Below are 24,996 nucleotides of genomic sequence, written 5' to 3'. Positions count from 1 at the left end.
AGCGCCTCTTAAGCGCCGGCAGAAAGGCAGACACTGTGCTTCAGCAAGTCCGTGTGACCCGTCATTTAACGTTTCCACTTCCGATCGCGTGCCTAGACTGACACCAGACGAGGCCCGCCCCCGGTCTTCCGGTCGCCGCCACCGCGTCCCCGGCCGAGAGCGTCACCAACGCCCGGGGAAGCCGCGGGCTGCGCATGCTCGGTCCCCAGCGGGCCTCCCGGTCTTCCGGTCGCCGCCACCGCGTCCCCGGCCTAGAGCGTCACCAACGCACGGAGAAGCCGCGGGCTGCGCATGCTCGGTCCCCAGCGCGGGCCTATCTCCTGGAGCTGCGGCGGCGCGAGGTGCGGCCTTGGGGGCTGCGGGCGGCGGCCGACGGACAGGTGAGAAGGCCAGGGCCGCCGCGGGGAGCCGGCTCGCTGCCCGGCTGCATCGGGGCCGGGGCTCGTCGGTGCCTCGTCCTCGCTCGGAAAGGTCACTGAAGGAGACCGGGGGCGGGGCTGGGGGGCCGGCTCCTTAGAGACTGCGTTTAACCTGCAGCCTCGGCGCTGGGTTCTTGGCTGCCGGGAGGAACGCGGAGGAGCCGCGGTGCTCTGTAGCTGTGCGCACAGCGCCGAGTGTGCAGTGTTAGGGGCCAAACCCTGGCTATGACAAGCTCAGTGAGGTACACTAAGCCCAGGACCTGAGTTATGTTTCCGTAACAAAACATTCCTTGATCAAATTAGGAAGACTTCCTACACACACCAACCAGAAAGAGACAGGACGTGTGCTCATCCTGCCTAGCCAATCATGTAACGCCAGCTACCCCTGTAACTGAGACAAAGAGCTGCCTGTATATAAGCCGCCATAATCCTTTGTTTGGGGCTCTTGTCGGATTCCATTGTGCTGGATGAGACTTGGGCCGTAGCGCGCTAGAAATAAATTCCCTTCTTGCCTTTGCATTACTGTGGTGGACTTGTTCTCTCGGTGGGTTCGGAGATCCAGGCTCGGAGTATAACATTTGGGGGCTCGTTGGGGATCTCCTTCCAGCTGGGGAGAACAACTCTCCTGGTAGAAGGGGGTAACCTCGTTAGGAGGTATGAGCTTTGAGCACGGTGTTAACGCTGTAAAGGCCCAGACTAAGTCCGGGGCCCAGTATCGTACTGGGGAGGCATCTGGGTATAGGTGCAGAGGCAAGTCCAGTGTGAGGCTGAGTCCCCGGTAGCGTACCGGGAGGGCAGCTGGCACTGAGGACGTCCTGACGGTAAGACACTTGCAAGCAGAGAAGGGGTTTCTAGCGGTATAAAGAGGACCAAAAGCGTACGGAGATTTGGTACCTGTTGTGTCATTCCTGTGTCTCTGTGTGCCGGCACTGTTGTCGTGAGTCTCATTGTTATTCGTGTTCTTTGTACCTATGGGGCAAACTACTTCTACTCCGTTGTCTCTGATGACTGACCACTTCTCTGATTTCAAGTCTAGAGTTCAGACTCTATCGTTACTGGTGAAGAAGAGCCAACTGGTGATTTTCTGTTCCGCCAAGTGGCCTACCTTTGATGTCGGGTGGCCACGAGAGGGAACCTTCAATCCACAAATTATCCAGGCAGTTAAAGAGAGGGTGCTCACTCCTGGTCCATGCTGGGCACCCAGACCAGACTCCCTATATTCTGGCCTGGCAGGATCTACTGAGAAACCCGCCAGAATGGCTTAAACCGTTTGTTCTTGCTCCTCCTAAACCTCCCCGTCCCTCTTCCCCAACTCTAACCTCGCCAAGCCCACAGGTGCTAGTCATGAAGGCTTCCAAAGAGAAGGAAGGAAAAAAGGACGAGAATCGACCGAAACTGGTATTCCAGTAATCTTCTCTGTATCCTAATCTGATAGACCTGAAGACCGAATTGTCCCCACCTCCGTATGCGGATCCACATCCGCCCTTGCTTCCACAGGTTCCACAGGTTTCATCGGGAGAAGCCTGGGGGGAACCGAGCCTTCAGCTCCTCCCCGACAAGGAGGCCCTGCCTGGGGAACTCGGGGAAGGACAAGGAGAATGGCCAGCGTGGCGGAGGAAGAAGACCCAGAAGTTCCCTCCTCCCCAGAAGTTCATGCGTTTCCAGTCTGGGCAGGGCCAGCCAGAGAGGGTGGAGAGCAGACATATCAGTATTGGCCCTTCTCCACTAGTGATCTGTACAGTTGGAAAACCCAACCGCAGGGTCTTATTGATCTTTTAGAGTCTATCCTTTTCACTCACAATCCCACTTGGGATGATTGTCAGCAACTGTTATAGGTGCTTTTTACTACGGAGGAACGCGAACGGGTCCTGTCAGAAGCTTGGAAGAATGTGCCAGGGGTGGATGGGAGGCCCACAATACAGCCTAACCTTATTGAGGAAGGGTTCCCTTTGGTGCAACCCAGCTGGGACTTAGAACGCGCTGAAGGTAGGGAGCGTCTCCAGGTGTACCGCCAGACTCATGGCTGGCCTTAGAGCGGCCACCAGGAAGCCAACAAATTTGGCCAAAATTCAGTGAGGCAGGAGCCAAATGAGAGTCCAGCAGCCTTCCTTGAAAGGATAATGGAAGCTTTTAGACAGTATACCCCTATGGACCCACAGGCAGATGAGTCATGAGCGGCAGTTATGTTAGTGTTTGTAAATCAAGCAGCCCCCGATATTAGAAGAAAGTTGCAAAAGATGGAGAGGTTAAGTGAACAATCCCTGCAGGATCTAGTGAGGGCAGCCGAGAGAGTTTTTAATCATAAAGAGACCCCAGAGGAGAGAGAAGACCGTATTAGATGAGAAGAAAGAGAATTTAGAGCTGAAGAAAACTGTAAAAATCAAAAGGAACTGGCCCAGATATTTTTTGCTGGGATTGAAAACAAAAACAGGTTCCAAAAAGGAAAAAAGATGGACTCAAAAATTGAAGAAAAAACAACAAGGCGTAAGCTTGAGAAAAACCAATGTGCATTTTGTAAAGAGTTTGGACATTGGAAACATAAATGCCCCAAGAAAAATCTGAAAGAGAGGCCCAGAACCCCCAAGAACGAGACCCCTTCTCCAGAAAGTCATATCCTCTACGCGGGAGAGGATAGTGACTAGGGGGGTCAGGGCTCGAAGCCCCTCCCCGAGTCCTGGGTAACCATAAATGTGGAGGAGAAACCTGTTGGCTTCATGGTAGACACGGGAGCCCAATACTCAGTCTTAAACCAAAACGATGGACCTATGTCTAAAAAAAGTAGCTGGGTACAGGGAGCAACCGGGACTAAACGATATGGATGGACTACAAAACGGCATGTGAACTTGGGGGCCCACCAGGTAACCCACTCTTTTTTGGTGATACCCGAGTGTCCCGCACCCTTGCTAGGAAGAGATTTACTGTCTAAAGTGAATGCCCAAATTCATTTCGACCACGGACAAGTGTCGGTCTTAGATGGGACCGGACATCCTCTTCAGGTCCTGTCTCTGGCATTGAAAGATGAATACAAGCTATATTTGCCAGAGACCCCAGTGACAATAAGCCCCGAAGTACAACCATGGGTTCAAAGATACCCTTAGGCCTGGGCTGAAACGGCAGGAATGGGACTAGCCAAACAGAGGCCCCCTATCGTTGTGGAACTAAAGGCCAATGCTTTCCTGGTGAGGGTACGGCAGTATCCCATGAGTCAAGAGGCTCAACAAGGAATCACACCTCATACAACGCCTCATAGAAGCAGGGGTCCTAAAAAGGCGCCAGTCCCCATGGAACACTCCTCTGTTGCCTGTGAAAAAGCCTAGGGGGACTGATTTTAGACCGGTTCAAGATCTACGAGAAGTCAACAAACGGCTGAGTGACATTCATCCTTCGGTTCCTAACCCTTATACTCTGCTAAGCAACTTGCCTCCAAACTACATTTGGTATACTGTTTTAGATTTAAAAGATGCCTTTTTCAGTTTGCCTCTTGCCCCCACGAGCCAAGAGATCTTTGCCTTCGAATGGCAAGAAGACGGTGGCCAGACCCCTGTACAGCTGACATGGACTCACTTACCACAGGGTTTCAAAAATTCGCCCACGTTATTTAATGAGGCTCTGGACGAAGACCTCCATGAGTATCGGGTTGAGCACCCTACCATTGTTTTATTACAGTATGTTGATGACCTCATGCTGGCAGCGGCTACAGAGAAAGATTGCCAAGAGGCAACAGGTGATCTTCTTGAAACTTTGGGGACTTTGGGGACTTTGGGTTACAGGGCCAGTGCCAAAAAGGCCCAGATTGCCAAGCAAGAGGTTACATACCTCGGTTATAAGGTAAAACAGGGCCAGAGGTGGCTAACACAGGCCATGAAAGAAACCATCCTCCAGATCCCTGAGCCAGCTAACCCTAGGCAAGTGAGAGAATTTCTTGGAACTGTGGGATATTGCCGGTTGTGGGTCTTGGGGTTTGCAGAAAAGGCTAGGCCCCTATATGAAGGGAGCAAAGAAAACAAGGATTGGAAATGGACTGAGCCAATGAAGAAGGCCTTCCAAGAGCTCAGGCGAGCCTTGCTGGAAGCTCCTGCCCTTGCCCTCCCTGATCCATCTAAGCCTTTCCAATTATTTGCAGATGAAAAGCGGGGGATAGGGAAAGGGGTACTAACACAGAAATGGGGACCATGGAAGCGACCTGTAGCTTACCTTTCCAAGAGGCTGGACCCAGTGGCAGCCGGATGGCCACCTTGCCTCCATATCATCGTGGCCACTGCTCTCTTAGTCTGCAATGCTGATAAACTGATTTATGGACAGAGACTCTTGGTCTACACTCCTCATGCCATAGAGAGAGTTTTAAAGCAACCCCCAGGTAAATGGATTTCTAATGCCTGCCTGATGCACTATCAGGCTGTGCTGCTTGACACCCCACGGATACATTTCCAAACGCCCTGTGCTCTTAATCCGGCTACTCTTTTGCCCAATCCGGAGGGAGATAGCCCCCTCCACAATTGTGATGAAATACTGGCCGGGGTAACAGCAATATGAAAAGACTTAACAGATACGCCACTGGATAACAGTGAGCTAATATGGTTTACAGATGGAAGCAGTTATGTAAAAGATGGACAGAGACGGGCGGGAGCCACAGTAGTAGATGACTCTGGACAGACCATATGGGCTGAGGCCCTTCCCCCAGATACCTCTGCACAAAAGGCAGAATTAATTGCCTTAATTCAAGCACTAGAGAGAGCCGAAGGAAAGAGAATAACCATTCTCACTGACAGTCGCTATGCCTTTGGCATGGTACACATCCAGGGCCCAATATATCGGGAACAGGGGTTTTTGACAGCTGAAGGGAAAGAAATTAAAAATTTGCCTGAAATCCGTAGACTTTTGGAGGCTGTGCAGATGCCTCGGGCTGTGTCAATAGTACACGTACCTGGACACCAGAAGGGTGACAGCCCCACGGCACGAGGGAATCAGGCCGCAGACCTGGCAGCTCGAAGGGTAGCTGATGAAGATTACATCACCCCTGTGTTGACTATCGAACTTCCACCTCCAGGTATGGGAACTTTGCCCCCGACCCCTGAGTATTCATCCTCAGACCTTACTTCGATTCAAGAAAACACCAACCTCCAAAAAGGTGAAGATGGATGGTACCGAGACTCAGATGACTACTTGATACTCCCCACTCAGTTGGGACGGCAACTATGTGAACATTTACACTTGACTACTCATCTGGGAGAAAAAAAGACTCTGATGCTCTTTCAAACTGCGCACCTGCGATTCCCCCGGCACCAAACAACTATGAGGAACATAGTACATGCTTGTAAGGCATGTCAACAAATGAGACCAGGGAAAGGACAACACGCAGGACTGAGGTATCAGGGAGAAGGACCAGGGCAACACTGGGAAATAGATTTCACTGAGGTAAGGCCAGGCAAGTATGGTTACCGGTACTTGTTAGTCTTGGTAGATACCTTCTCAGGGTGGGTAGAGGCTTTTCCTACAAAGGGAGAAGCCGCGATGATAGTGGCGAAAAAGATTTTAGAAGAAATAGTTCCCAGGTTTGGCCTGCCGGTGACCATTGGCTCTGATAATGGACCTGCTTTCGTGAGTCAAATAGTTCAGAGCCTTGCCCTAGCCCTGGGGACGAAATGGAAATTACATTGTGAATACAGTCCACAGAGCTCAGGGCAAGTTGAAAGAATGAATCGGACCCTAAAAGAAACTGTAACTAAATTGGCTATAGAGACTGGCAGGGACTGGGTGACCCTCCTTCCCTTCGCCCTCTTCCATGAGCGTAATACTCCTTATCAACTTAATCTGACCCCATTCGAAATTCTATATGGGAGACCTCCCCCTGTATGTCCAATCTTTGAAAGGAAGAAACTACCACCTCCCACGTTGGGACAATTCCAAGAGGCCTTGATGGCCTTAAGTAAGGTGCATTCCCGTGTTTGGAAACTGCTCCGGGAACTACATGTAAGTCAGAATAAGGGAACTGTCCCCTCGCATAACATTGGCCCTGGAGATTGGGTATGGGTCAAAAGGCACCAAACCAAGGCACTAGAACCCAGATGGAAGGGTCCTTATGTTGTTGTTCTTACCACCCCAACTGCCCTAAAGGTCGACGGTATTGGGCCGTGGGTGCACTGCAACCACGTACACCAAGCCACTCCAGGGGAGCAAGAAAGGGCCCAAAAAGAATGGGAAGTAATGCCGCACCCTTCAAACCTCTTCAAGATGAAGCTCATCCGCTGACGGGATCCAGACAAGTCATCCTGACTGTCCTGTTAGTGACCATCCTCCTCGGCCCTGGAGCCACCCATAGCAACCCGCACCAGCTGGCCAAAATCACCTGGAAGCTTCAAGACGGACAAACACGAGAGGTGCTCAACTTAACTACAGAAGTACATCCTCCGAACACCTGGTGGCCAGACCTATATTTTGACTTAAAGCCGGTGGTAAATGTGCCTTGGGCTAGGGGTTTCCTCCGGATACAGGGGTTCTGGGCATGCCCGGGCCACCAGAGGACCAACTGGCAGACTTGTGGGGGGGCACAAGATTATTTTTGTAAATCATGAGATTGTGTTACTTCTAATGATGGGCCTCGGCGCTGGGAGGTAAGAAATCAGGACCTACTTAACTTCTCGTTCGCAAAGCCCACCCCCAAAGCCCTTGGGGACCCAACTTTTGAATGTGAAGAGAGTTGTAACTATGCACAGGTTAAGATAAGGTTCAATCAGGAAAAAGCAAAAAAAGAGGGGGCTTGGATTTCTGGCCTCTCCTGGGGAATACAGACAAGAACGGTGGGAGGCGCATACATTTACGGGGGAATTATAGTTATAAGCCAGATTCTAGAGCCAACGCAGATACACAGTATAGGTCCCAACCCAATGGAAAAAATTGATGTAACTCCCTACCCGACAACCTCCCTACCTATATCACAGAGACCAACAGAAGACCCAGAGGCAGGCCTCCTTGTTAAACTCGGACATACAGATCCACTATGGAAATTGGTAAAGGCAGCTTATGCTACCTTAAATCAGACCCATCCTGAGGCAACTAAATCCTGTTGGTTATGTTACAACTTAATTCCCCCTTATTACGAGGCAGTAGGCCTCAATGCCTCTTACGACCTGGCCAACGGCACCGATCCTCCCCAATGTCGATGGGGAGAACGAAAAGTAGGCCTTACAATGAGAGAGGTATGGGGAAAAGGGTTATGTATGGGCGAGATATTATCAGGGAGGTCTCCACTGTGTGCGCATGTCGTTGAGCCTACGGACTTGCCCATAGCCAGGTGGCTAATACCACAGATGGAAGGATGGTGGGTCTGTTCACACACGGGGCTGACTCCATGCGTACACAGCTCAATCTTTGACCCCAAAGAAGAATTCTGTGTTATGGTAGCAGTCGTGCCAAAAATTCTGTACCGACCAGAAGAAACAATATATGATTACTGGGCCCAAAGGTTGACCTTAAGTTCTCAAGAAAGAACTTACAGAGTTAAGAGAGAACCTATTACTACCATAACTATAGCAACTATGTTCGGTCTTGAAATAGCCAGGGCCGGAACAGGAATAACAGCCCTGTCCCTGCAAAGCCAGGGATTTAACTCCCTGAGAGCGGCCATAGATGAGGACATCACCCGTATAGAGCAATCCATCAGTCATTTAGAATCGTCTTTGACTTCCCTATCTGAAGTAGTTCTGCAAAATAGAAGAGGATTAGATCTGCTTTTTCTACAACAAGGGGGACTCTGTGCTGCCCTAGGAGAAGAATGTTGTTTCTATGCTGATCACACAGGAATAGTCAGAGAATCTATGGCCAAAGTGAGAGAGGTACTAGCCCAACGCAAACGAGAACGTGAGGCCCAACAGGGGTGGTTCGAGTCCTGGTTTCAGCAGTCCCCTTGGTTGACCACTCTAATCTCCACGTTGCTGGGGCCCCTGCTAGTGCTTCTACTGATGCTTGCTTTTGGTCCCTGTATTATCAGTAGACTTATAGCCTTTGTAAAAGAACGTATAAACACAGTACAGCTATTTGTGCTTCGGCAACAATATCAAGCTGTGTCTCAAAACCAAGAGGAAGATTCCTCTATATGATCTAAGGACGGGGGAATGTTAGGGGCCAAACCCTGGCTATGACAAGTTCAGTGAGGTACACTAAGCCCAGGACCTGAGTTACGTTTCCTTAACAACATTCCTTGACCAAATTAGGAAGACTTCCTACACACACCAACCAGAAAGAGACAGGGCATGTGCTCATCCTGCCTAGCCGATCGTGTAACACCAGCTACCCCTGTAACTGAGACAAAGAGCTGCCTGTATATAAGCCGCCATAATCCTTTGTTCAGGGCTCTTGTTGGATTCCACTGTGCTGGTTGAGACTTGTGCCCTAGCGCGCTAGAAATAAACTCCCTTCTTGCCTTTGCATTACTGTGGTGGACTTGTTCTCTCGGTCGGTTTGGAGATATGGGCTCAGAGTATAACATGCACTATCCTCCCTCGGATCCGAGCGGCTGCACCAGAACGTAGACGGAGAAGGCGCCCGAGGGAAGGCTCCGAATGCCCTGGCTCTGAGACCTGTGTCTGCCTGGAGAGCCGCCCTCTGATGGGAGCACTCCGCACCATGTGGCAGTACCAGCTTGGACGGCAGAAGCAGGACTTGGCGCTTTGGACATTCTGGGCATGGAGAAACCCTATTGAGATGGAGGCCTCCTGAGGTCAGATCAGGCTCACGTCCTGTTAGTGTTTCAGAGGCTTGCTATACCCTCAGTTTCATTGATGCATTCATTAACACCGGCAGTTCATATTCGTATTTGTCACACTGCCTAGTTAGCAGATACAGAAGTGGCCAAAACGAGCATGGCCCTGACCACGTTGACGTTCTATTTAATGATGGGAGGGGCAACAGTCAACAAGTAAATTGATAAACGAACAAGATGTTTCCAGATTGTCCTTGATGGGGTTCCCTGGGAAGTAGACCTCAGGAGATTTATGACCAGGACATTTATTAGTACTTTTTGGATCTTACCAAGGAAGAAAGGAGGTAGAATGGTGGGTAGAAAAAGTTGAGCTGCAGAATGGTCCCAAGGAGAGTGTCTGCCAAGTCTCACCGTAACTCTGAGAGTTGTCCCAAGTTGGAGGGAAGGGTCAAGACTATATCCCTGCAGTGATCAGTCACTGGATAACCACTGTTCCCGAAAAAGGGCATAACTTCAACTCTTCCCCCAGTCAGTCCTGAGACTTAGATCTGTCTCCACACTCCCAGGAGCTTGGATCAAACAGGAGTCTCCAGAAGTGCCTGTTTTTATATCTGATTTATATTGAAGATATTGTACATACAGTAAGAATAATTGCTGCCCTGTATTGAATGCTCACATATCAGATACTGGATAAAGAGTAAATATTTACATAGGTAAATACATAGGAATTCTCATTATATAGCACCATGTTACAGACTATGAAACTGAGGCAAGAAATAAAGTCTTTTTGCCTAAGATCATACCTAGTTGGGGAGGTTAGAATTTTATTTCCATCATTACTCAAAGCATCATTATATTGGGACCCTCATATTTAATCACTTAGCACCATTAACTTCATTAATTGTTGTCAGAGAAACAAATATGAATGTATCACCCTGTCTTTGCTGTTTTGCTTCGTCCTTGAGTTTCCTTCTTTCCTTCATGATGAACTTTCCTGGCCCTCACTTTTGGAGCCTGTTAACCTTTTCTGTAACATCCTGGAATCTAGTAACAGTCCAGCCTGAGTGCCAGGTATGTGATAACTGCACAACCACCCTGTGATATGGCTGTCAGTGTTATTCTCATTTTATGGATGATGTCCCTGAAGCATTGTGAGGTTAAGGAATCATCCAGGGTCACAGACAGCTGTACTGTAATAAGGCAGAGGAAAGCCCAGGCAGTAGGATTCCACAGCTTGTCCACTTAGTCACTACACAACAGTGCATTCTTACTAAGATGATGTGTTATACTTTACCTTCTGGAAACTGATAGGCAGGAACTAGATCCCATCTTTTGTGCAGTACAAAGAAGTGTAGGTTTCACCTTTTAGTCAAAAATGTCATTGAAGGCTTCTGAGCAACAGAACTGTATCTGTTGTTGTTTTCACCACGATGGCAGTGTTAAGAGGGTAGAGAATGGAATAGTGGTTTTCAGACTTAAGCTTCAGAATTACCTAAGGAATTTGTTGAAACACAGATTACTGGATCCCAGTGTAGAGTTCTGATTCAGTAGGTCCGGGGCAGCCCAAGAGTTTACATTGCTGATAAATTCCCAGGTGATGCTACTGCCAGTGGCGAAGGAACCACAGTGAGAACCATTGGACTAGAAGCAAGTGAGGTAATGAGGGTCTGGACTATGGCAGTGGGGAGAAATTGTGCAAAAGAAATGTCAGATCAAATGGAGAATTGGGTGACTGACTTGATGGGGAGTTTAAGAAACAGCAGAATCCACTGTATTCAGACTTTTTAATCGAACAGTGTGGTAGAGGAGAAACAGCAATTTGGGAAGGAAAGAGGATTCATTTTTATATGAGATGAGTTTAGACACTTGTGGGGAATAGCAGCATGAGATATGTGGGACTAAGCTGGAAATGAAGGCATGGGAGTCACTGATGGATGTGCTAAAGTAGAAGCTTTGGGTGTGAATGAGGACACCCGGAAATGAACAGAGGGAGAAGACAGCCAAGGACAGAGCTTTGAGAAGAGTGAACAGGTGGATGGAAACCAAGGGACCATTAAAGGAGACCGAGAAGGATCAGATGAGCCTCAGGTACTTAAAGAGTTTCAAGAACTCATCAAAAGTGCTGCAGAGAGATTATAGGGAGAGATTCGTGATCTTTATAGTCAGATGGTTTCCATGGAGAGTGGAACAAAAGCAAATTACTTGGGTGTGAAGGTGGAAGTGGAGATTGGCTCTAGAAATGTGTTATTTGAAAGGAATCAGTGTCTAGTAACTGGAAGGAAGGGCCGGTAAAGGGCAGTGGCTTTAGGGAATTTGCTTTTGGTTTTTTTCAGTGGAGAAAAACAGTTTTGCCAAGGAGGAAGACCAATTCCAAGTGGGAGATGGAAAGTAAAAGTTGGGGCGGGGGGTGATGGAGTTGGGACCCTGAAGACACGTGGCAGGTGGGACTGACTGACCAGAAGTGTCTGGTCCTCAGAGAGGAAGGACGTGAAAATGGGAGCTGAGACGGACGTTTTACCACATGGGAGCGGGAAGCAGAGGGGCTCAGACCCAGTAGCCACAGTGTCCTCTGGCCAGTAGTTTATCTACAGAAACCAAGGTGGAGAGTGAAATAGAAATCTCAGAAATGGTGAGGACAGAAACCAACCCTTTTGAGATTCAGAGCTGGCCAGGGGAACATAAAGGCATTGCTGCAGCACTAAGAGCCCAGTCCACTGTCTTCAGTAACTCCCCACCAGCTTCCATGTCAAATGGCAGGTGTAAAGATGGGAAAGGGGCTGGAAAGATTCTCAGACAACTCTAAATTTTATAACGGCTCTCCACACCTTTTTGATAAGCCACGGCCTGCCAGAGAGCTGATCGGCTTTTCCTTGTTAGTTGCTAATTATTCACTTGCTGTTCAAATTTTAGTTTGTGGACAGTTAAAGCTCCCATATAAAACTTGCGAGGCTTCCAGAATACTACTTATTTATAAAGACACTGAATTCACAGTAATGGAGTAGAGGATATCAGAGATTGTAAAATGCTTACGCCTTCACCATGCTCTGTGCCTGCTCGTGACCCGCTCCAGACCAGGCTGTGCTGGTCAGCTGATTCTGCCCAGTTACTGCCTGCTGGTCAAAGTAGGGGTAAGATTTTGCAGAAAGGAAACTTAGAGCTCAGGTTCGGCAGTACATAGACTAAAATTGGAACGATACAGAGAAGATTAGCATGGCCCCTGTGCAAGGATGATAGGCAAATTCATGAAGCATTCCATTATTTTTCTGTAAGCTTCCTAGTGGCTCAGACAGTAAAGAATCTGCCTGCAATGAGGGAGACTTGGGTTTGATCCCTGGGTCAGGTTGAGAAGATCCCCTGGAGAAGGGAATGGCAACCCACTCCTCTGTTCTTGCCTGGAGAATTCCATGGACAGAAGACCCTGGCGGGCTACAATCCATGGGGTCACAAATACTCAGGACAGGACCAAGTGACTAACACACATGGTCCACTCAGTTAATCAAGAATTGACAGTAATTTTTTTGTTGTCTGTGTTTTGACAAGACTGGAAAAGTTCAGCAAAACTGTTATTTTAGGTGATGTAGTTAGAAAAGGGGGAAAAAAAAGAAACTCTTGTTCTGTTTGGCATACCAGTCAGTCAGTTCAATAGGCCTGAAGACACCATGCAGTCCTTTCTAACGTGTACACAAAATTGCCAAAATGTGAACTGTTGTATTAAAATTGAGGATAAAAAGAACTACTTTCAGGGTCAGTAATTAGATTTCAGGAATGAGGAATTCACAGATACTTAAAATCAACATTTGTCACGCCAGAAGAAAAGGCATTATACAATTCCAGTAAATTTAATGAAATATCACAGCCACAAGAGTTGGGTTAATTAATTGTTCAACTTTCCATTTAGTGTTCTATTCATGTTTAAATTACATTCAGCAATTTTTTAAAATGTTTTAAACGTTTTTTTTTTTTTTTCCAAATACTTTAAATGGAGCCAGATGAAGACGTTAAAAATCTATCTTACACTGTGTTCAAGAGGCCAGCAGATGGCACCCCGCAAGCCCAGTAGGCAGAATGAGAGCCTTCCCCGCATTGTCTGCATCCGGGTTATTGTAGGCCTAATGGATAGCGAAGCACTGTGGTTTTAACTGCGTGCATACAAAGAGTAATCTGATAGCCAGAGCCAGGTTGTTTAGGATTAAGTGCTTTTTTTGCCCTTACTGATCAGTTCTATGCAGTAAAAAAGATTATGATATTTTAGTGGGGCAGAGATGTAACCAGCTTTTCTGCATTCTGCTCATTAATCTCTATTTATTCTGCACTAAGAACTGAGCTTAAAAAAAAAAAAAAGGAGCTAAAATTAGCTCCACTCATGCATTAGTAGATCATGGGTGTGTGTTTGGAGGATATGGGCTTGTTTGCCCTCTCCTTTTGGACCGAGTGGCACAAGACCTGTTAGCCTGTAGTGTACCCCGCTGTGAGAATAAAGACATGCCAGGTGTAATGCACTGGGGAGCCTGACCTCAGCCACCCACACAGCTATGCAGCATGCACCCAGAACGTTCTCGGCACACATCATTATGCACTGGCAATTCTGATTGACTCTTGCCAAAGCTGAGATACTAATACTCAACTTTCGAAAATTGCCATTAAGAATACCAGCCTAGACTTTAGGACTCCAAACTGCAAGATGAGTGCCACAATTAACTGCCAATAATTTTAGAATCACTTAGTGTTTCCTCATATATAAACTGGTCTCATAAAATTGCTATGGAAACAAAAAGAAAAAACAGGAAACTTTGAATAATGAAAAGTATTTGTTTTGGAAAGAAGGATATAAGAAAGCATCTGTGTCAATGGCCTATAAACATTTTCTGTACTTAAGAGAGGCATTTCAATGGATAAAACCATAAATATCTACTTTCTGTTTACTCATGTAAAATTTACTAATCTCTTTTCCTTTTCTTCGTTTCCTCCATCTTTGTAAACTAGCCCCACACCTTCTGTTTTCATTTGTTTTTCTTAGGAGCGTGTTTAGAGAGGACCCAGGAAAGATACGGGCAGTGGCAGGTAGACTGGAGGAGGGTAAGGAGAGGGAAGACGTCTTCTTGCTGTGGTTTGTGTCGCTGCTTTAATCCAGGCAGACTTGAAACACTCTGTGAATGAAGACGTACTAACTCATTTTAGAAGCCAGCCTGTTTTTGCCCAGCAAATGTGATCATTTTGAGCATATTCTTGAGAAAATCTTGCTTCAGACTTAGGAATCTCTTCTGTCCATAAAGTAGTTCCACACCACTTGGAATAACTCGTTGCCAAATGTTTTGAGGGAAGGGCCATCTCAAGAAAAGCTGTATCCAGCTTCATTTTCCATCCCCAAGTTGGAACTCCCTGTCTCCCTGCTGCTCAGCACTGTGAACCAAAGTGAAAGTTTTAAAAACCTTCTTGTTAAATTCATTTGAAAAATGAGTTAATTGTTAGGAATTCTAGTAAGACTTTGTATTATCCTGAGAAGCAGCATAGAGAGGCTATAGCATGGACTCTGGAGGATTTACAAGGGTACTTAGCATGTTTAGCAATAAAACACTGAAAAAAATCTCAGATTTCTATCAATCAGTGATCTGTTAAATTAGGATATCGCCATAAAAGCTATATAACTACTAAAAATCATAATGAAGATTTATATTATTGCAGGGAGAAGAGATTACAAAAAGAGTGTATATTGCAATCACATTTTTGTTAAAACCAAAAAGATGACAGATTTTTTTAGCTTTCTTATTACTGCATTTTCTAACTTTAAAAAGTAAGCCTGTGTTATAGTTTTTAGAAAAGGGCAGTGATACTAAGTTTCATTTTGAAAATATTCCACAAAAAGACTTTAGAAGAAAAAAATGGATTAAATCAAAATTGTATACTCCTAGTATATTTGATTGTATTTAAAAGCCCCACAAATTTAAAAAATAAAAAACTAAAAATAAGTAAATAAAAAAAAAAAGAAAGAAACAACAGTATTGTAAAGTAAAATAAAAAGAAAAAAGACAAGCAAAAAAATAAATAAATAAAAGCCCCACAAGAAGATATGAGAACAATAAGGGACACATTACTTCAGTAACTACTTTGTTGTCTTTTTCTTACAACTAGCAAGGAACCTTATTTAGTAAAGTCTAACGTGTCTGCCCTGGTATGTGATTTATTCAAGCAACAATATATATAAAATGCTGGAAAGATGCTAAGTAAAAGAAATGAAGTAGGTGAAGATTGCTGTGCCATTGTGAGTCTATCTTACTTGCTGGAGATGGTGTGATACTCAGCATGTTTATGTGGATTTAAATGTGAAGACTCTAAAAGTACTTTGTAAAGTAAAATGCCCTGTCATTCTGATCCTTATCATCTCCCAAGCCTCACAAAGGACAACAGAATAATCACTGGAAGTCAGTTACCTGCTTTTTCACCTCCATTAGCCAAACCAATATATGAGACGCAGAGAATATGAGGAAATGGCTGCATGTAGGTGTTGAGCAAATATTAAAGCATTAATTATTAAATCAGGAAGTGCTGTTACTGGGCCTCAGTGATCATTTGGCAAATAATGATATTTCAGCCAAAATAGATACTAATTCCAAGGCTGAACTAAACCTAAATCTAGAAAAAGATGCACTGATTCTAGTGGAAGAGGATACTCGCCTGTTAAACGCAATATAAACAGAATGGGGCACCTTGTCCCTAACCCAGGGAAGACCCAAAGAGACGTCGAGTACAGGGAGCCACCTTGATCCTAATCTGAGGAGGGTTCCTAGCACATCACATTTCATACTGTGATGGGAATAGAACCACAGTCCACATACATTGCTGTTATAGTTTGGACCTTGATTTATTCTGAATTTTGGTTATTGAGTTATTCATCTCAGCTTTTTTGTTATATTCTTTCATTCCAAACATGGAGAAGGGAATGGCAGCCCACTCCAGTATTTTTGCCTGGAAAATCCCATGGACAAAGGAGCCTGGTGGGCTACAGTTCATGGGGTTGCAAGAGTCAGACATGACTTAGCAACTAAACCACCACCACCACCGTTCCAAATGAGTCTTTTCTATAAGCTGTTTTCCTAAAAGTTCAAAACTCAGGAAAAAGTGACAAATATGATGATATGTTAATGATCCTGAGAAGTAAACAGGGGCAGAGGTGCTGTCTACGAAAAGAGCTGTGACTTGACAAGCTCATGTCAGAAGGGACAGAGTTGGAGATGCTTAAAGTCACCTTAAGTATTGAGACTGGATGTGAAAGGACAGTATATCCTGATCCTTTTAATTCAAGGTTTTTTGTGAATAAAAATGCCAGCTGTCAACACAGACCATTGACTTTGGCACAGCCTCAAGTCCCTCCTTCCATCTCAGAAGTAAGTCTTATTCAAGCTCTTCCCTCATTATTCCTGGTCACCCAGGGCCTCCCTCAGAGGTGTTATTGTTCCTCAAATCTCAAATGCCCCAAAGGCTTTGGGACAGTGGGCTCCACAAGGAAATGTAATCATGATACAGTTTATTTGTGATTTACTTTCTCCAAAGATTAGAACATGAGTATGACAGTAAAAGGCATGGCCCTAAAGGTTGCAAAAAAGCATATGGAATGCCAAAGCCCTTGAGGGCAGGGAGAGGGCCAAAAATGCTCGCAGTTACAAAGCAGGCCATGATTTCCCTAGCAGTTTGTTTAAGTTAGGAAAAAAGTCCTTACGAAATGTGAATTTGTACCCTGTGGAGAAATCGTTTCTAATGCTGGGAATAATATATGTACATAGGCATAACTCTAAGCCTTATTTATTTTCAATATGTACATACAGAACACAGTTCAGATATGTAGCTCATTAGTCCTATATTTTAATCTTGCCTTAAAAGGGAAGGTATAAGTAAAAATTATGTTCAGACATTTTTCTAAACATATTCACACAAAATTACCATAAGCGATTTCATAATGGAACTCACATATATGCCACTGAACCTAATTCTTAACAGTCCTTATTGTCCTTCATTGCCCAGAGGGGAGCTTGGAGAGCAGGTCCATTCAAAGCATTATGAGTGTATAAGCTCATCACTGAAGCCTAGTGAACTCCCTTGAGTAAAAAAGTGTAAGAAGTCTTTACAGGTCATCTAGACTTAAAACCCCAAACCCAACAGATCATCAGAAACAGACTTCTGGGCCATACTCCATGCTTTCCAAATCAGACAGAGCAAAAAACTGTTCTTAATACTGTCGAGCTTTGAAACTGCAGGCAAGTTCCTAGCCCTAGTTTCTTCAAGTAAACTTTGTTGACAATAACCCTTATCAGTTCAGTTCAGTTCAGTCACTCAGGCGTGTCTGACCCTTTGTGACCCCATGGACTGCAGCACGCCAGACCTCCCTGTCCATCTCCCGGAGTTTACTCAAACTCATGTTCAGTGAGTTGGTTATGCCATCCAACCATCTCATCCTCTGTCGTCCCCTTCTCCTGCCTTCAATCTTTCCCAGCCCCAGGGTCTTTTCCAGTGAGTCAGTCTTCGCATCAGGTGGCCGAAGTATTGGAGTTTCAGCTTCAACATCAGTCCTTCCAATGAATATTCAGGACTGGTTTCCTTTGGGAAGGACTCTCAAGAGTCTTCTCCAACACCACAGTTCAAAAGCATCCATTCTTCAGCACTCAGCTTTCTTTATAGTCCAACTCTCACATCCATACATGACTACTGGAAAAACCATAGCTTTGACTAGACGGACCTTTGTTGGCAAAGTAATGTCTCTGCTTTTTAATATGCTGTCTAATTCGGTCATAACTTTTCTTCTAAGGAGTAAGCGTCTTTTAATTTTATGGCTGCAGTCACCATCTGCAGAGATTTTGGAGCCCCCCAAAATACTGTCAGCCACTGTTTCCACTGTTTCCCTGTCTATTTGCCATGAAGTGATGGGACCAGATGCTATGATCTTTGTTTTCTGAATATTGAGTTTTAAGCCAACTTTTTCACTCTCCTCTTTCACTTTCATCAAGAGGCTCTTTAGTTCTTCACTTTCTGCCATAAGGGTGGTGTCATCTGCATATCTGAGATTATTGATATTTCTCCTGGCAATCTTGATTCCAGCTTGTGTTTCATTCAGCCCAGCATTTCTCATGAAGTACTCTGCATGTAAGTTAAATAAGCAGAGTAACAATAAACAGCCTTGACGTACTCCTTTCCCGATTTGGAGCCAGTCTGTTGTTCCATGTCCAGCTCTAACCATTACTTCCTGACCTGCATACAGATTTCTCAAGAGGCAGGTCAGGTGGTCTGTATTCCCATCTCTTTAAGAATTTTCCACAGTTTGTTGTGATCCACACAGTCAAAGGCTTTGGCATAGTCAATAAAGCAGAAATAACCCTTACAGGGTATAGTTAATTAGTGATAAGGGTAAACACTCTAAATGCAGAAGCTCAGCACAGAAATGTGGAGATGGCATTCAGAGAGTTCAAACCAAAACTCTTCTGCTATAGTTGGGACCAATGCTTGACAACATTTCAGTGAAAACATCATCACTCACATCCTATCAGAATGCAGAATCTGAATTCTCACTGCATGTTTAATGATTGCCATTTGGTTCTTCTGTTAAAATTGTGACCAAGTAGATTTTTTTAAAGAATAATTTAACTTTGTTGTGGTTCAGAGAAATTAATTATATAAAGACAATGATATTGATGCATGAGTATTCCCAAAGTTTCCAGCAGCTTTCCCAGCAGGTGATGTTGCTCATTCATAATTGCTGACTAAACTTTTAGTGTTACCCTGTATGTTTCCAAGCCTGATCTTCTGCCATCCCTGTAAGTCTGCAACTTACCTCTTTTTGTTAAATAACATTGCAATGTATTGTACCTAGAAACTTTTTAACAGGCAGCTTTTATTAGAGGGCAGTATTCTGTTTGTGCTTTAGAGGTATAATTTTAGAGGGATTTGTTTTGTTTTGTTTTTAACTGTCGACCTTTTCTTAGGTACACTGACGCTGAAGTACTATGAGCTTTCAGAACTTCTGGAAAGACTACAAAGTTCTGGTTGTTATGGTACCTCTGATTGGGTTCATACATTTGGGGTGGCACAGGATCAAAAGCAGCCCTGTTTTCCAAATTCCTAGTAAGGACAACCTCTCTGAACCAGGCAGTCTGGCTCTTACAAGTCCTAAGAAGAACCACCTCCCAGGGAAGTAGCAGGCTGGCAAATTTCAGGTGAGTTTGATTTACCCCTCAAAATGCATTTATATAGGAAAAGCCAAATATATGCTTTGTTTTCCTTTGTTGTTGTTTAGCAGCTAAGTCGTGTCTAACTCTTTGCAACCCTCCATGGGCTGTTGCCCACTAGGCTCCTCTGACCATGGAATTTTCCATGCAAGAATACTGGAGTGGATTGCCATTTCCTTCTCCAGGGGATCTTCCCAACCCAGAGATCAAACCTGCATCTCCTGCGTTGCAGGCTGATTCTTTACCACTGAGCCACCAGGGAAGCCATTTCCCTTCATCAGTTTTTATAATAACAAGTTAACGCTCTAGTAGCAATGAGAGTTTTTGTTCTTGATGAATTCAGAAGTTTGCATAAATTTGAATTATCAGAGTCATTGTCATCAGTATTCTTTTTAATGCTTAAATTGTCCCATCTTAGATTCCCTTCCAATTGCCCCTGGCTATCTGTTTTATATATGGTGATGTATATGTTTCCATGCTCTTCTCTCAATTTGTTGCGCCCTCTCCTTCCCCTGCTGTGTCCAAAGTCTGTTCTCTATGTGTCCATCTCCATTGCTGTGCTGTAAATAGGTTCGTTAATACCATCTTTCTAGATTCCCTACACATGCATTAATGTACAATATTTGTCTTTCTCTTTCCAGCTAACTTCACTCAGTACAACAGGCTCTAGGTTCATCCACCTCATTAAGACTAACTCAAATGTGTTATGTTTTATAGCTGAGTAATATCCCATTGTGTATATGCACCATAACTTCTTTATCCATTCATCTGTCAATGGACACCTAAGCTGCTTCCATGTCCTAGCTGTTGTAAAAAGTGCTGCAACGGACATGGGGTACACATATCTCTTCCAGTTACAATTCCTAGTTTTTTAAGACATCTCCATACTGATCTCCGTAGTGGCTGTGTCAAGTTACATTCCCTCCAACAGTGCAAGAGGGGTCCCTTTGCTCCACATTCTCTCCAGCATTTATTGTTTGTATTCTGACCAATGTGAGGTGATACCCTATATAGCTTGGATTTGCATTTCTCTAGTATTGAGCAGTGTTCATCTCTTCATTGTTTGTCGGCCATCTTTATGTCCTCTTTGGAGAAATGTCTGTTTTGGTCTTCTGCCCACCTTTTGATTGGGTTGTTTGTTTTTCTGGTGTTGAGCTGCATGAGCTGCTGTATATTTTGGGGATTAATCCTTTGTCACTTGTTTACTGTGTCATTTTTTAATGACTATTACTTTTTTACAGGAAAAGTCTCTAGCTCGTCTCATTTATTTCTTGCCTCAGCCATTTCTCCAAAGAACCCTGATTCCTTTTAGGAAAAAATTTTACCTGTTTATATTTCTTTAGATCATATTTTATAGCTCTGAATTGAGAATATAGTCATGGAAGTGTTAGTATTATTAATATTTAATTGTTATCCATCACTGCAAAAAGACCATCTGCCAGGCCAGTGCGTCCAGGAATAGTCAGGGCCATTCATGTGATGTTAACTTTAGGAATAATGGGTCACATTGTTAGGAAGAAAGAAATAGCTGAATTGGCACTTCCAAACCTATTCTATAAGCCAGCCATGTGTTAATGTCCCCTGTTTTCTCAGTTGAACCTTATTTTGTCTAGAGAAAGCCATAGGACCATGAGTTAGCAGTTTTGACATCCTGAAAATGATCTGGCAGTCACCATCACTTTGTTCCTTTCTCATAAAGATACTAGCCAAAAGATGTGGTTACTGCTCTAACTACCACAAGACTTTTAGAGGGGCCAATTTAGCCCCTTTTGAAAAGTTGCATGTCACTATTATATATTGAAAAGTAACCAGGTAAATCACTTTATTGGTCACAGTCTGTTAAGATTTGTGGTTTGTGTAGGTGTTGTAATATGCAAATTTACATATGGAAGTCACTTCACTAAGCTTGCATTTAAATGTATTTCACAGATTTTGCTGCATCTAAAATAAGCTTTGAAATAATATTTAAGTTATTTGGTTCTTTCTCATATGAGATGAACAGAAACTTTTTTCCTTGTGCTGTAAAAAGAGATAACTATAGCTTTATCATTGCAATGAGAAAGCTGGCTATCCTTGCTTTCACTTTATTTGGGCCCAGTTGCCATGGTTACAGCCCTGTAACTAAATTGGGAGGTGTGATAACCAAAATAACACTTTGCATAACATTCCTTTGTTCTCTTCACATCTTTGCACGTCTTCAGATCACCTTCCTAGTCTGCATTGTACTGTGCCATAGTCTACTCTGGGCAGGACTATAGTCTGAGTAGTTCAGTTAGTTCTATTTATGCTAAACACGGTCTGTGTGGTTAGCATGGTTAGTATATTCCTGAAAATAACCAATAATTGGTTGAACCTTTACCTTCAAAGCACCAAACCTCAACAGATCTCCACACATTATTATAGTATCAGAAGTTTACGCCTCCACTCACTTCTTCCAGCCTCATTAAGGAAACTAGTACGAGTGCTGGCACACTTGGTAAATGGCAGCATTTTACATTATTTACCCTCTCTGGGGCCAGATTGCCAATCCAGTCTCATCCAGCACATTCCCTGGCTTTTGTATTTATTGACATAAGCCATAGTTTGGGAGTGGATTAGCTGTAAGACATCAACACTGAGTATCATTAACTGATAGGGTAAAACTACAGAAGATTGCTCTGACTTTAGCCAGATATTTTAAACATGGTTTTTTCTTTGGTAAATTTGTTGTACACATTTGTCCAGCTAGATGTAGACTGTATTCGATATTAGGAATCCTGATAGCTATCTCATTTTCGTAATTATTTACAAACAGGATTTGATATAAATGCAGTTATATTCAGACCTAAGCAAGAGAAAAGTTAGAGTTATTTTCCAAGTTAGAGAAAAAAATATCACTAGATCTTGATGCAAGAGAATAAAAACATTTGAGACCTCGAGACCAGATTCTATGAGTTTTACTATATATATATACCATTTTCTATAAGCATATCATATTAAAAAACTGTGTACTATAAGCTTCCTGACTGTTGTGCATTCCAGAATTATTAAAATACCAGTACTTTTCCTTGTAGAGATTCACTGAAGAATAAAGAAATGGATGTTTTTAGTCTTAATTTATGTTTCTCATTTTCTGGAGATTTGTACCTGTGGGTAGTTCCTTTTTCTAAAGAAGGAGCGGAGCATTAAAATTAATTACTAAGGTGGATTCATGTCAATGTATGGCAAAACCAATACAGTATTGTAAAGTAAAATAAAGTAAAAATAAAAATTAAAGAATTAAATTTAATTACTAAGCTTCAATTATAAAATGTTTGCAGGTTACTTCTCTAAAATATTTTTTATTTTTATTTCTTGTAGAAAGAAGCAGCTCTGAGTCAGAGCTTGAGCTAGAAAGAAGAGATGAAAAATAGCAGTTGGATCAGAAAGAACTGGCTTCTTGTAGCTGTGGTTTCCTTCTTAGGTGTCCATCTTGGAACGTATTTTATACAGAGGGCTGCAAAACAGTCTGTAAAGTCTCAGCCTGAAGGCAAACAAAGGAATTTGAATAATGAAGTAAAATAAATATTTGGAATTACTAAAATGTCATTATATCAATCATTATGTACCGATTAGCTTCATAAGCATGGAGCTCAGTATTTAATTTTATAGCCACAATGCTGTAAATCCGAACTCTTGATTCCTGAAAAATAATCTTGTTAAATGTTAAAAACCCACGACAATACAATGAATAGAAAACTCTGGTTAACAAAATAAAAACTTTCTTCACAAATTACCTTGCAGTAACATGTCTCGTTTAGAAGCTAAAAAGCCCTCGATCTGCAGAAGTGAGCCCCTGACAGGCGAGCGCACCAGGGCCAGCCTGGCGGCCTTGAGGGGCCTCGTCACGTCGTGCTACGGCCCGGCGGGCAGGCTGAAGCAGCTGCACAACGGCCGGGGCGGCTCCGTGGTCACCACGTCCCAGTCGGCCGCCCTCCTCGCCGGCCTGCCCGTCAGCACCCCCGTGTTAAAGGTCCTGACGGCCGCCGTGCGCAATCACGTGGCCTGCTTCAGCGATGGCGGCTTATTCACAGCCATTCTTTGCTGCAACCTTGTCGAAAATGTTCAGAGACTAGGCTTGACACCCACCACGGTTATTAAGTTAAATAAGCATCTTTTGAGCCTCTGCACCAGTTACTTGAAATCTGAGGTCTGTGCTTGCCGAATCCCAGTCGACTTTAGTAGTACCCAGATCCTCCTGAGTTTGGTACGCAGCATATTAACAAGTAAACCTGCCTGCATGCTCATCGCAAAGGAAGTTGACCATATCAGTACTCTGATTCTGAGAGCCTTTCTGCTTACAATTCCAGAGAGTGCCCAAGAGCACATCATTTTAGGAAAGAGTATAATTGTGCCTTTAAAAGGGCAAAGGGTTATAGATTCTGCTGTGTTACCTGGAATACTAATTGAAGTATCAGAAGTTCAATTGATGAAGATACTACCTATCAAAAAATCAGATTCCTTCAAGGTGGCGCTCTTTGGTGTGTCTTTATCCGGAGACCTTTCTGATACTGGAGAAGGAACACTGTTGGTCAGTTACGGAGTTTCTCTTGAAAATGCAGCTCTAGACCAGCTGTTTAACCTAGGAAAACAACTAGTTAGTGACCGTGTAGATCTTGTCTTGTGTCAAAAAGTTATACACCCATCTTTGAAACAGTTTCTCAGAACTCATCATGTTATTGCTGTAGACAGAATTGGAGTGTCTCTGATGGAACCCCTGAGTAAAGTGACAGGTAAAAAGCACTCTCAGTTTTTGCCCTTTATGGTTAATAAATCACACTTCCCTTGAGCAAAGATATTCTTGGTGTGCGTTGTGTTAACATATTGAACAATTTGAAAAGCTGCCAACCTCACAGTGTGTGAGTACCATTTCTGGCGGCAAAGGTTGTTTCTGAAAAAGATCCTGTATTGTTCACTCATTAAAAATTGAGTGATGTTGACTATTTTGTAGCTATTTTCCAGCCCCAAATGTACGGCAGAGTCTGTCATAATTTACAGCTATTAACCCTCAAACATTCAACAGATTATTGAGAAAGCTAACATTCTTACAGTCATATAAAGTCTCATAATTTAAACAGAATTCTTCTACTTGAGTTTTACAAAGCTCTTAAGTCACTTTGTATTATCTAACTCCAACAATCAACTGTACTTCTGCCTAAACAGTGGTTTCTAATTACAGTATGTGTGTATTATTAGGGTGTATGTTTGTTTAAAGCTAGTACATGATTAAATATCCCAGATATTTCCAGCTAGTCTCCTTGAGAGCTGGGGTTGCCTTTTACTTTTAGTGCTTAAAACAAGCCTGGTCCATAGTAGGGGTTCTAAAATGTTGAATTAACAATAATGTATTTATTAACATATAAAATTATAACAGGCAAGAATTTCACTGTATTTTACAAACCTGGCAAATTGCAAACAGGTTGGTAGTCACCTAATAGAGTCAAAGAGAAATGACAAGTTAGAGAGTTCCTGATTTGAGCCACTTGTCAATATCTCTTAACTGCATTGATAACCTATCAGAATCATTTCATTTGGATAAATTTCAGTTTATAAGTGGTTAGACTTAAGAGTTTAATAAATTTTGGTAAAACTGTTAAAGTTAACTATTTTTGTAAGTTATCAGAGAAGAAGTGTGAGTGCCAGTATCGAA

The 24,996-nt window shown here is 43.7% G+C and overlaps 4 protein-coding genes and 1 non-coding gene across 10 annotated transcripts in view; all 5 read left to right on the top strand.

Annotated features, from left to right (window-relative positions):
- Positions 1-315: 315 nt before the first annotated feature.
- LOC132657598 (uncharacterized) lies at positions 316-9,134 on the top strand. Its single transcript, XM_060397114.1, has 5 exons — positions 316-4,143; positions 5,467-6,540; positions 6,651-6,871; positions 7,520-7,615; positions 8,883-9,134. Exons 1-5 carry the CDS (start codon positions 4,101-4,103, stop codon positions 9,132-9,134), a joined length of 1,686 nt encoding a protein of 561 aa, XP_060253097.1. The 5' UTR covers positions 316-4,100.
- On the top strand, positions 316-23,082 carry LOC132657602 (uncharacterized). 3 transcript variants are annotated; one of them, XM_060397166.1, is made up of 4 exons: positions 316-380; positions 14,135-14,178; positions 19,086-19,316; positions 22,668-23,082. In XM_060397166.1, exon 3 carries the CDS (start codon positions 19,107-19,109, stop codon positions 19,296-19,298), a length of 192 nt encoding a protein of 63 aa, XP_060253149.1. In that variant the 5' UTR covers positions 316-380; positions 14,135-14,178; positions 19,086-19,106; the 3' UTR covers positions 19,299-19,316; positions 22,668-23,082. The 3 variants fall into 3 exon arrangements, with proteins under 3 accessions (XP_060253149.1, XP_060253148.1, XP_060253147.1); XM_060397165.1 differs by having other exon boundaries at positions 14,135-14,193; XM_060397164.1 differs by lacking the exon at positions 14,135-14,178.
- Positions 316-23,082, top strand: LOC132657603 (uncharacterized). Its single transcript, XM_060397167.1, has 3 exons — positions 316-380; positions 19,086-19,316; positions 22,668-23,082. Exon 3 carries the CDS (start codon positions 22,710-22,712, stop codon positions 22,869-22,871), a length of 162 nt encoding a protein of 53 aa, XP_060253150.1. The 5' UTR covers positions 316-380; positions 19,086-19,316; positions 22,668-22,709; the 3' UTR covers positions 22,872-23,082.
- MKKS (MKKS centrosomal shuttling protein) overlaps positions 316-24,996 on the top strand; it is a 30,590-nt gene continuing 5,909 nt past the window's right edge. The window contains exons 1-4 of one of the 4 annotated variants that reach the window (XM_042230416.1): positions 316-380; positions 14,135-14,178; positions 19,086-19,316; positions 22,668-24,079. In XM_042230416.1, the coding sequence (XP_042086350.1) occupies positions 23,095-24,079 (985 nt within the window). In that variant the 5' untranslated portion in view covers positions 316-380; positions 14,135-14,178; positions 19,086-19,316; positions 22,668-23,094. Of the gene's footprint in view, positions 381-14,134; positions 14,194-19,085; positions 24,080-24,996 lie in introns of all 4 variants that reach the window. The other 3 variants (XM_027976472.2, XM_042230415.1, XM_060397154.1) reach the window with 3 other exon arrangements.
- On the top strand, positions 12,272-12,379 carry LOC114117692 (U6 spliceosomal RNA). The gene has a single exon (XR_003591350.1). It is a non-coding gene; the product is annotated as a U6 spliceosomal RNA (small nuclear RNA).

This window comes from Ovis aries, chromosome 13 (assembly GCF_016772045.2).
Source record: "Ovis aries strain OAR_USU_Benz2616 breed Rambouillet chromosome 13, ARS-UI_Ramb_v3.0, whole genome shotgun sequence".
NCBI lineage: Eukaryota > Metazoa > Chordata > Mammalia > Artiodactyla > Bovidae > Ovis > Ovis aries.
Note: the sequence above shows the minus strand (reverse complement) of the source record. Positions and strands in the feature narration are given on the sequence as shown.

What these genes read in the sequence shown, in the direction of transcription:
- LOC132657598 (XM_060397114.1), top strand. Translation starts at nt 4,101, where the DNA reads ATGCTGGCAGCGGCTACAGAGAAAGATTGCCAAGAGGCAACAG. An exon ending in AACTGCCCTAAAGGTCGACG is followed by an intron (nt 6,541 to 6,650) that starts GTATTGGGCCGT and finishes AACCTCTTCAAG; the next exon opens with ATGAAGCTCATCCGCTGACG. An exon ending in TAGGCCTTACAATGAGAGAG is followed by an intron (nt 7,616 to 8,882) that starts GTATGGGGAAAA and finishes GTCGGTTTGGAG; the next exon opens with ATATGGGCTCAGAGTATAAC.
- LOC132657602 (XM_060397164.1), top strand. Translation starts at nt 19,107, where the DNA reads ATGAGCTTTCAGAACTTCTGGAAAGACTACAAAGTTCTGGTTGTTATG.
- LOC132657603 (XM_060397167.1), top strand. Translation starts at nt 22,710, where the DNA reads ATGAAAAATAGCAGTTGGATCAGAAAGAACTGGCTTCTTGTAGCTGTG.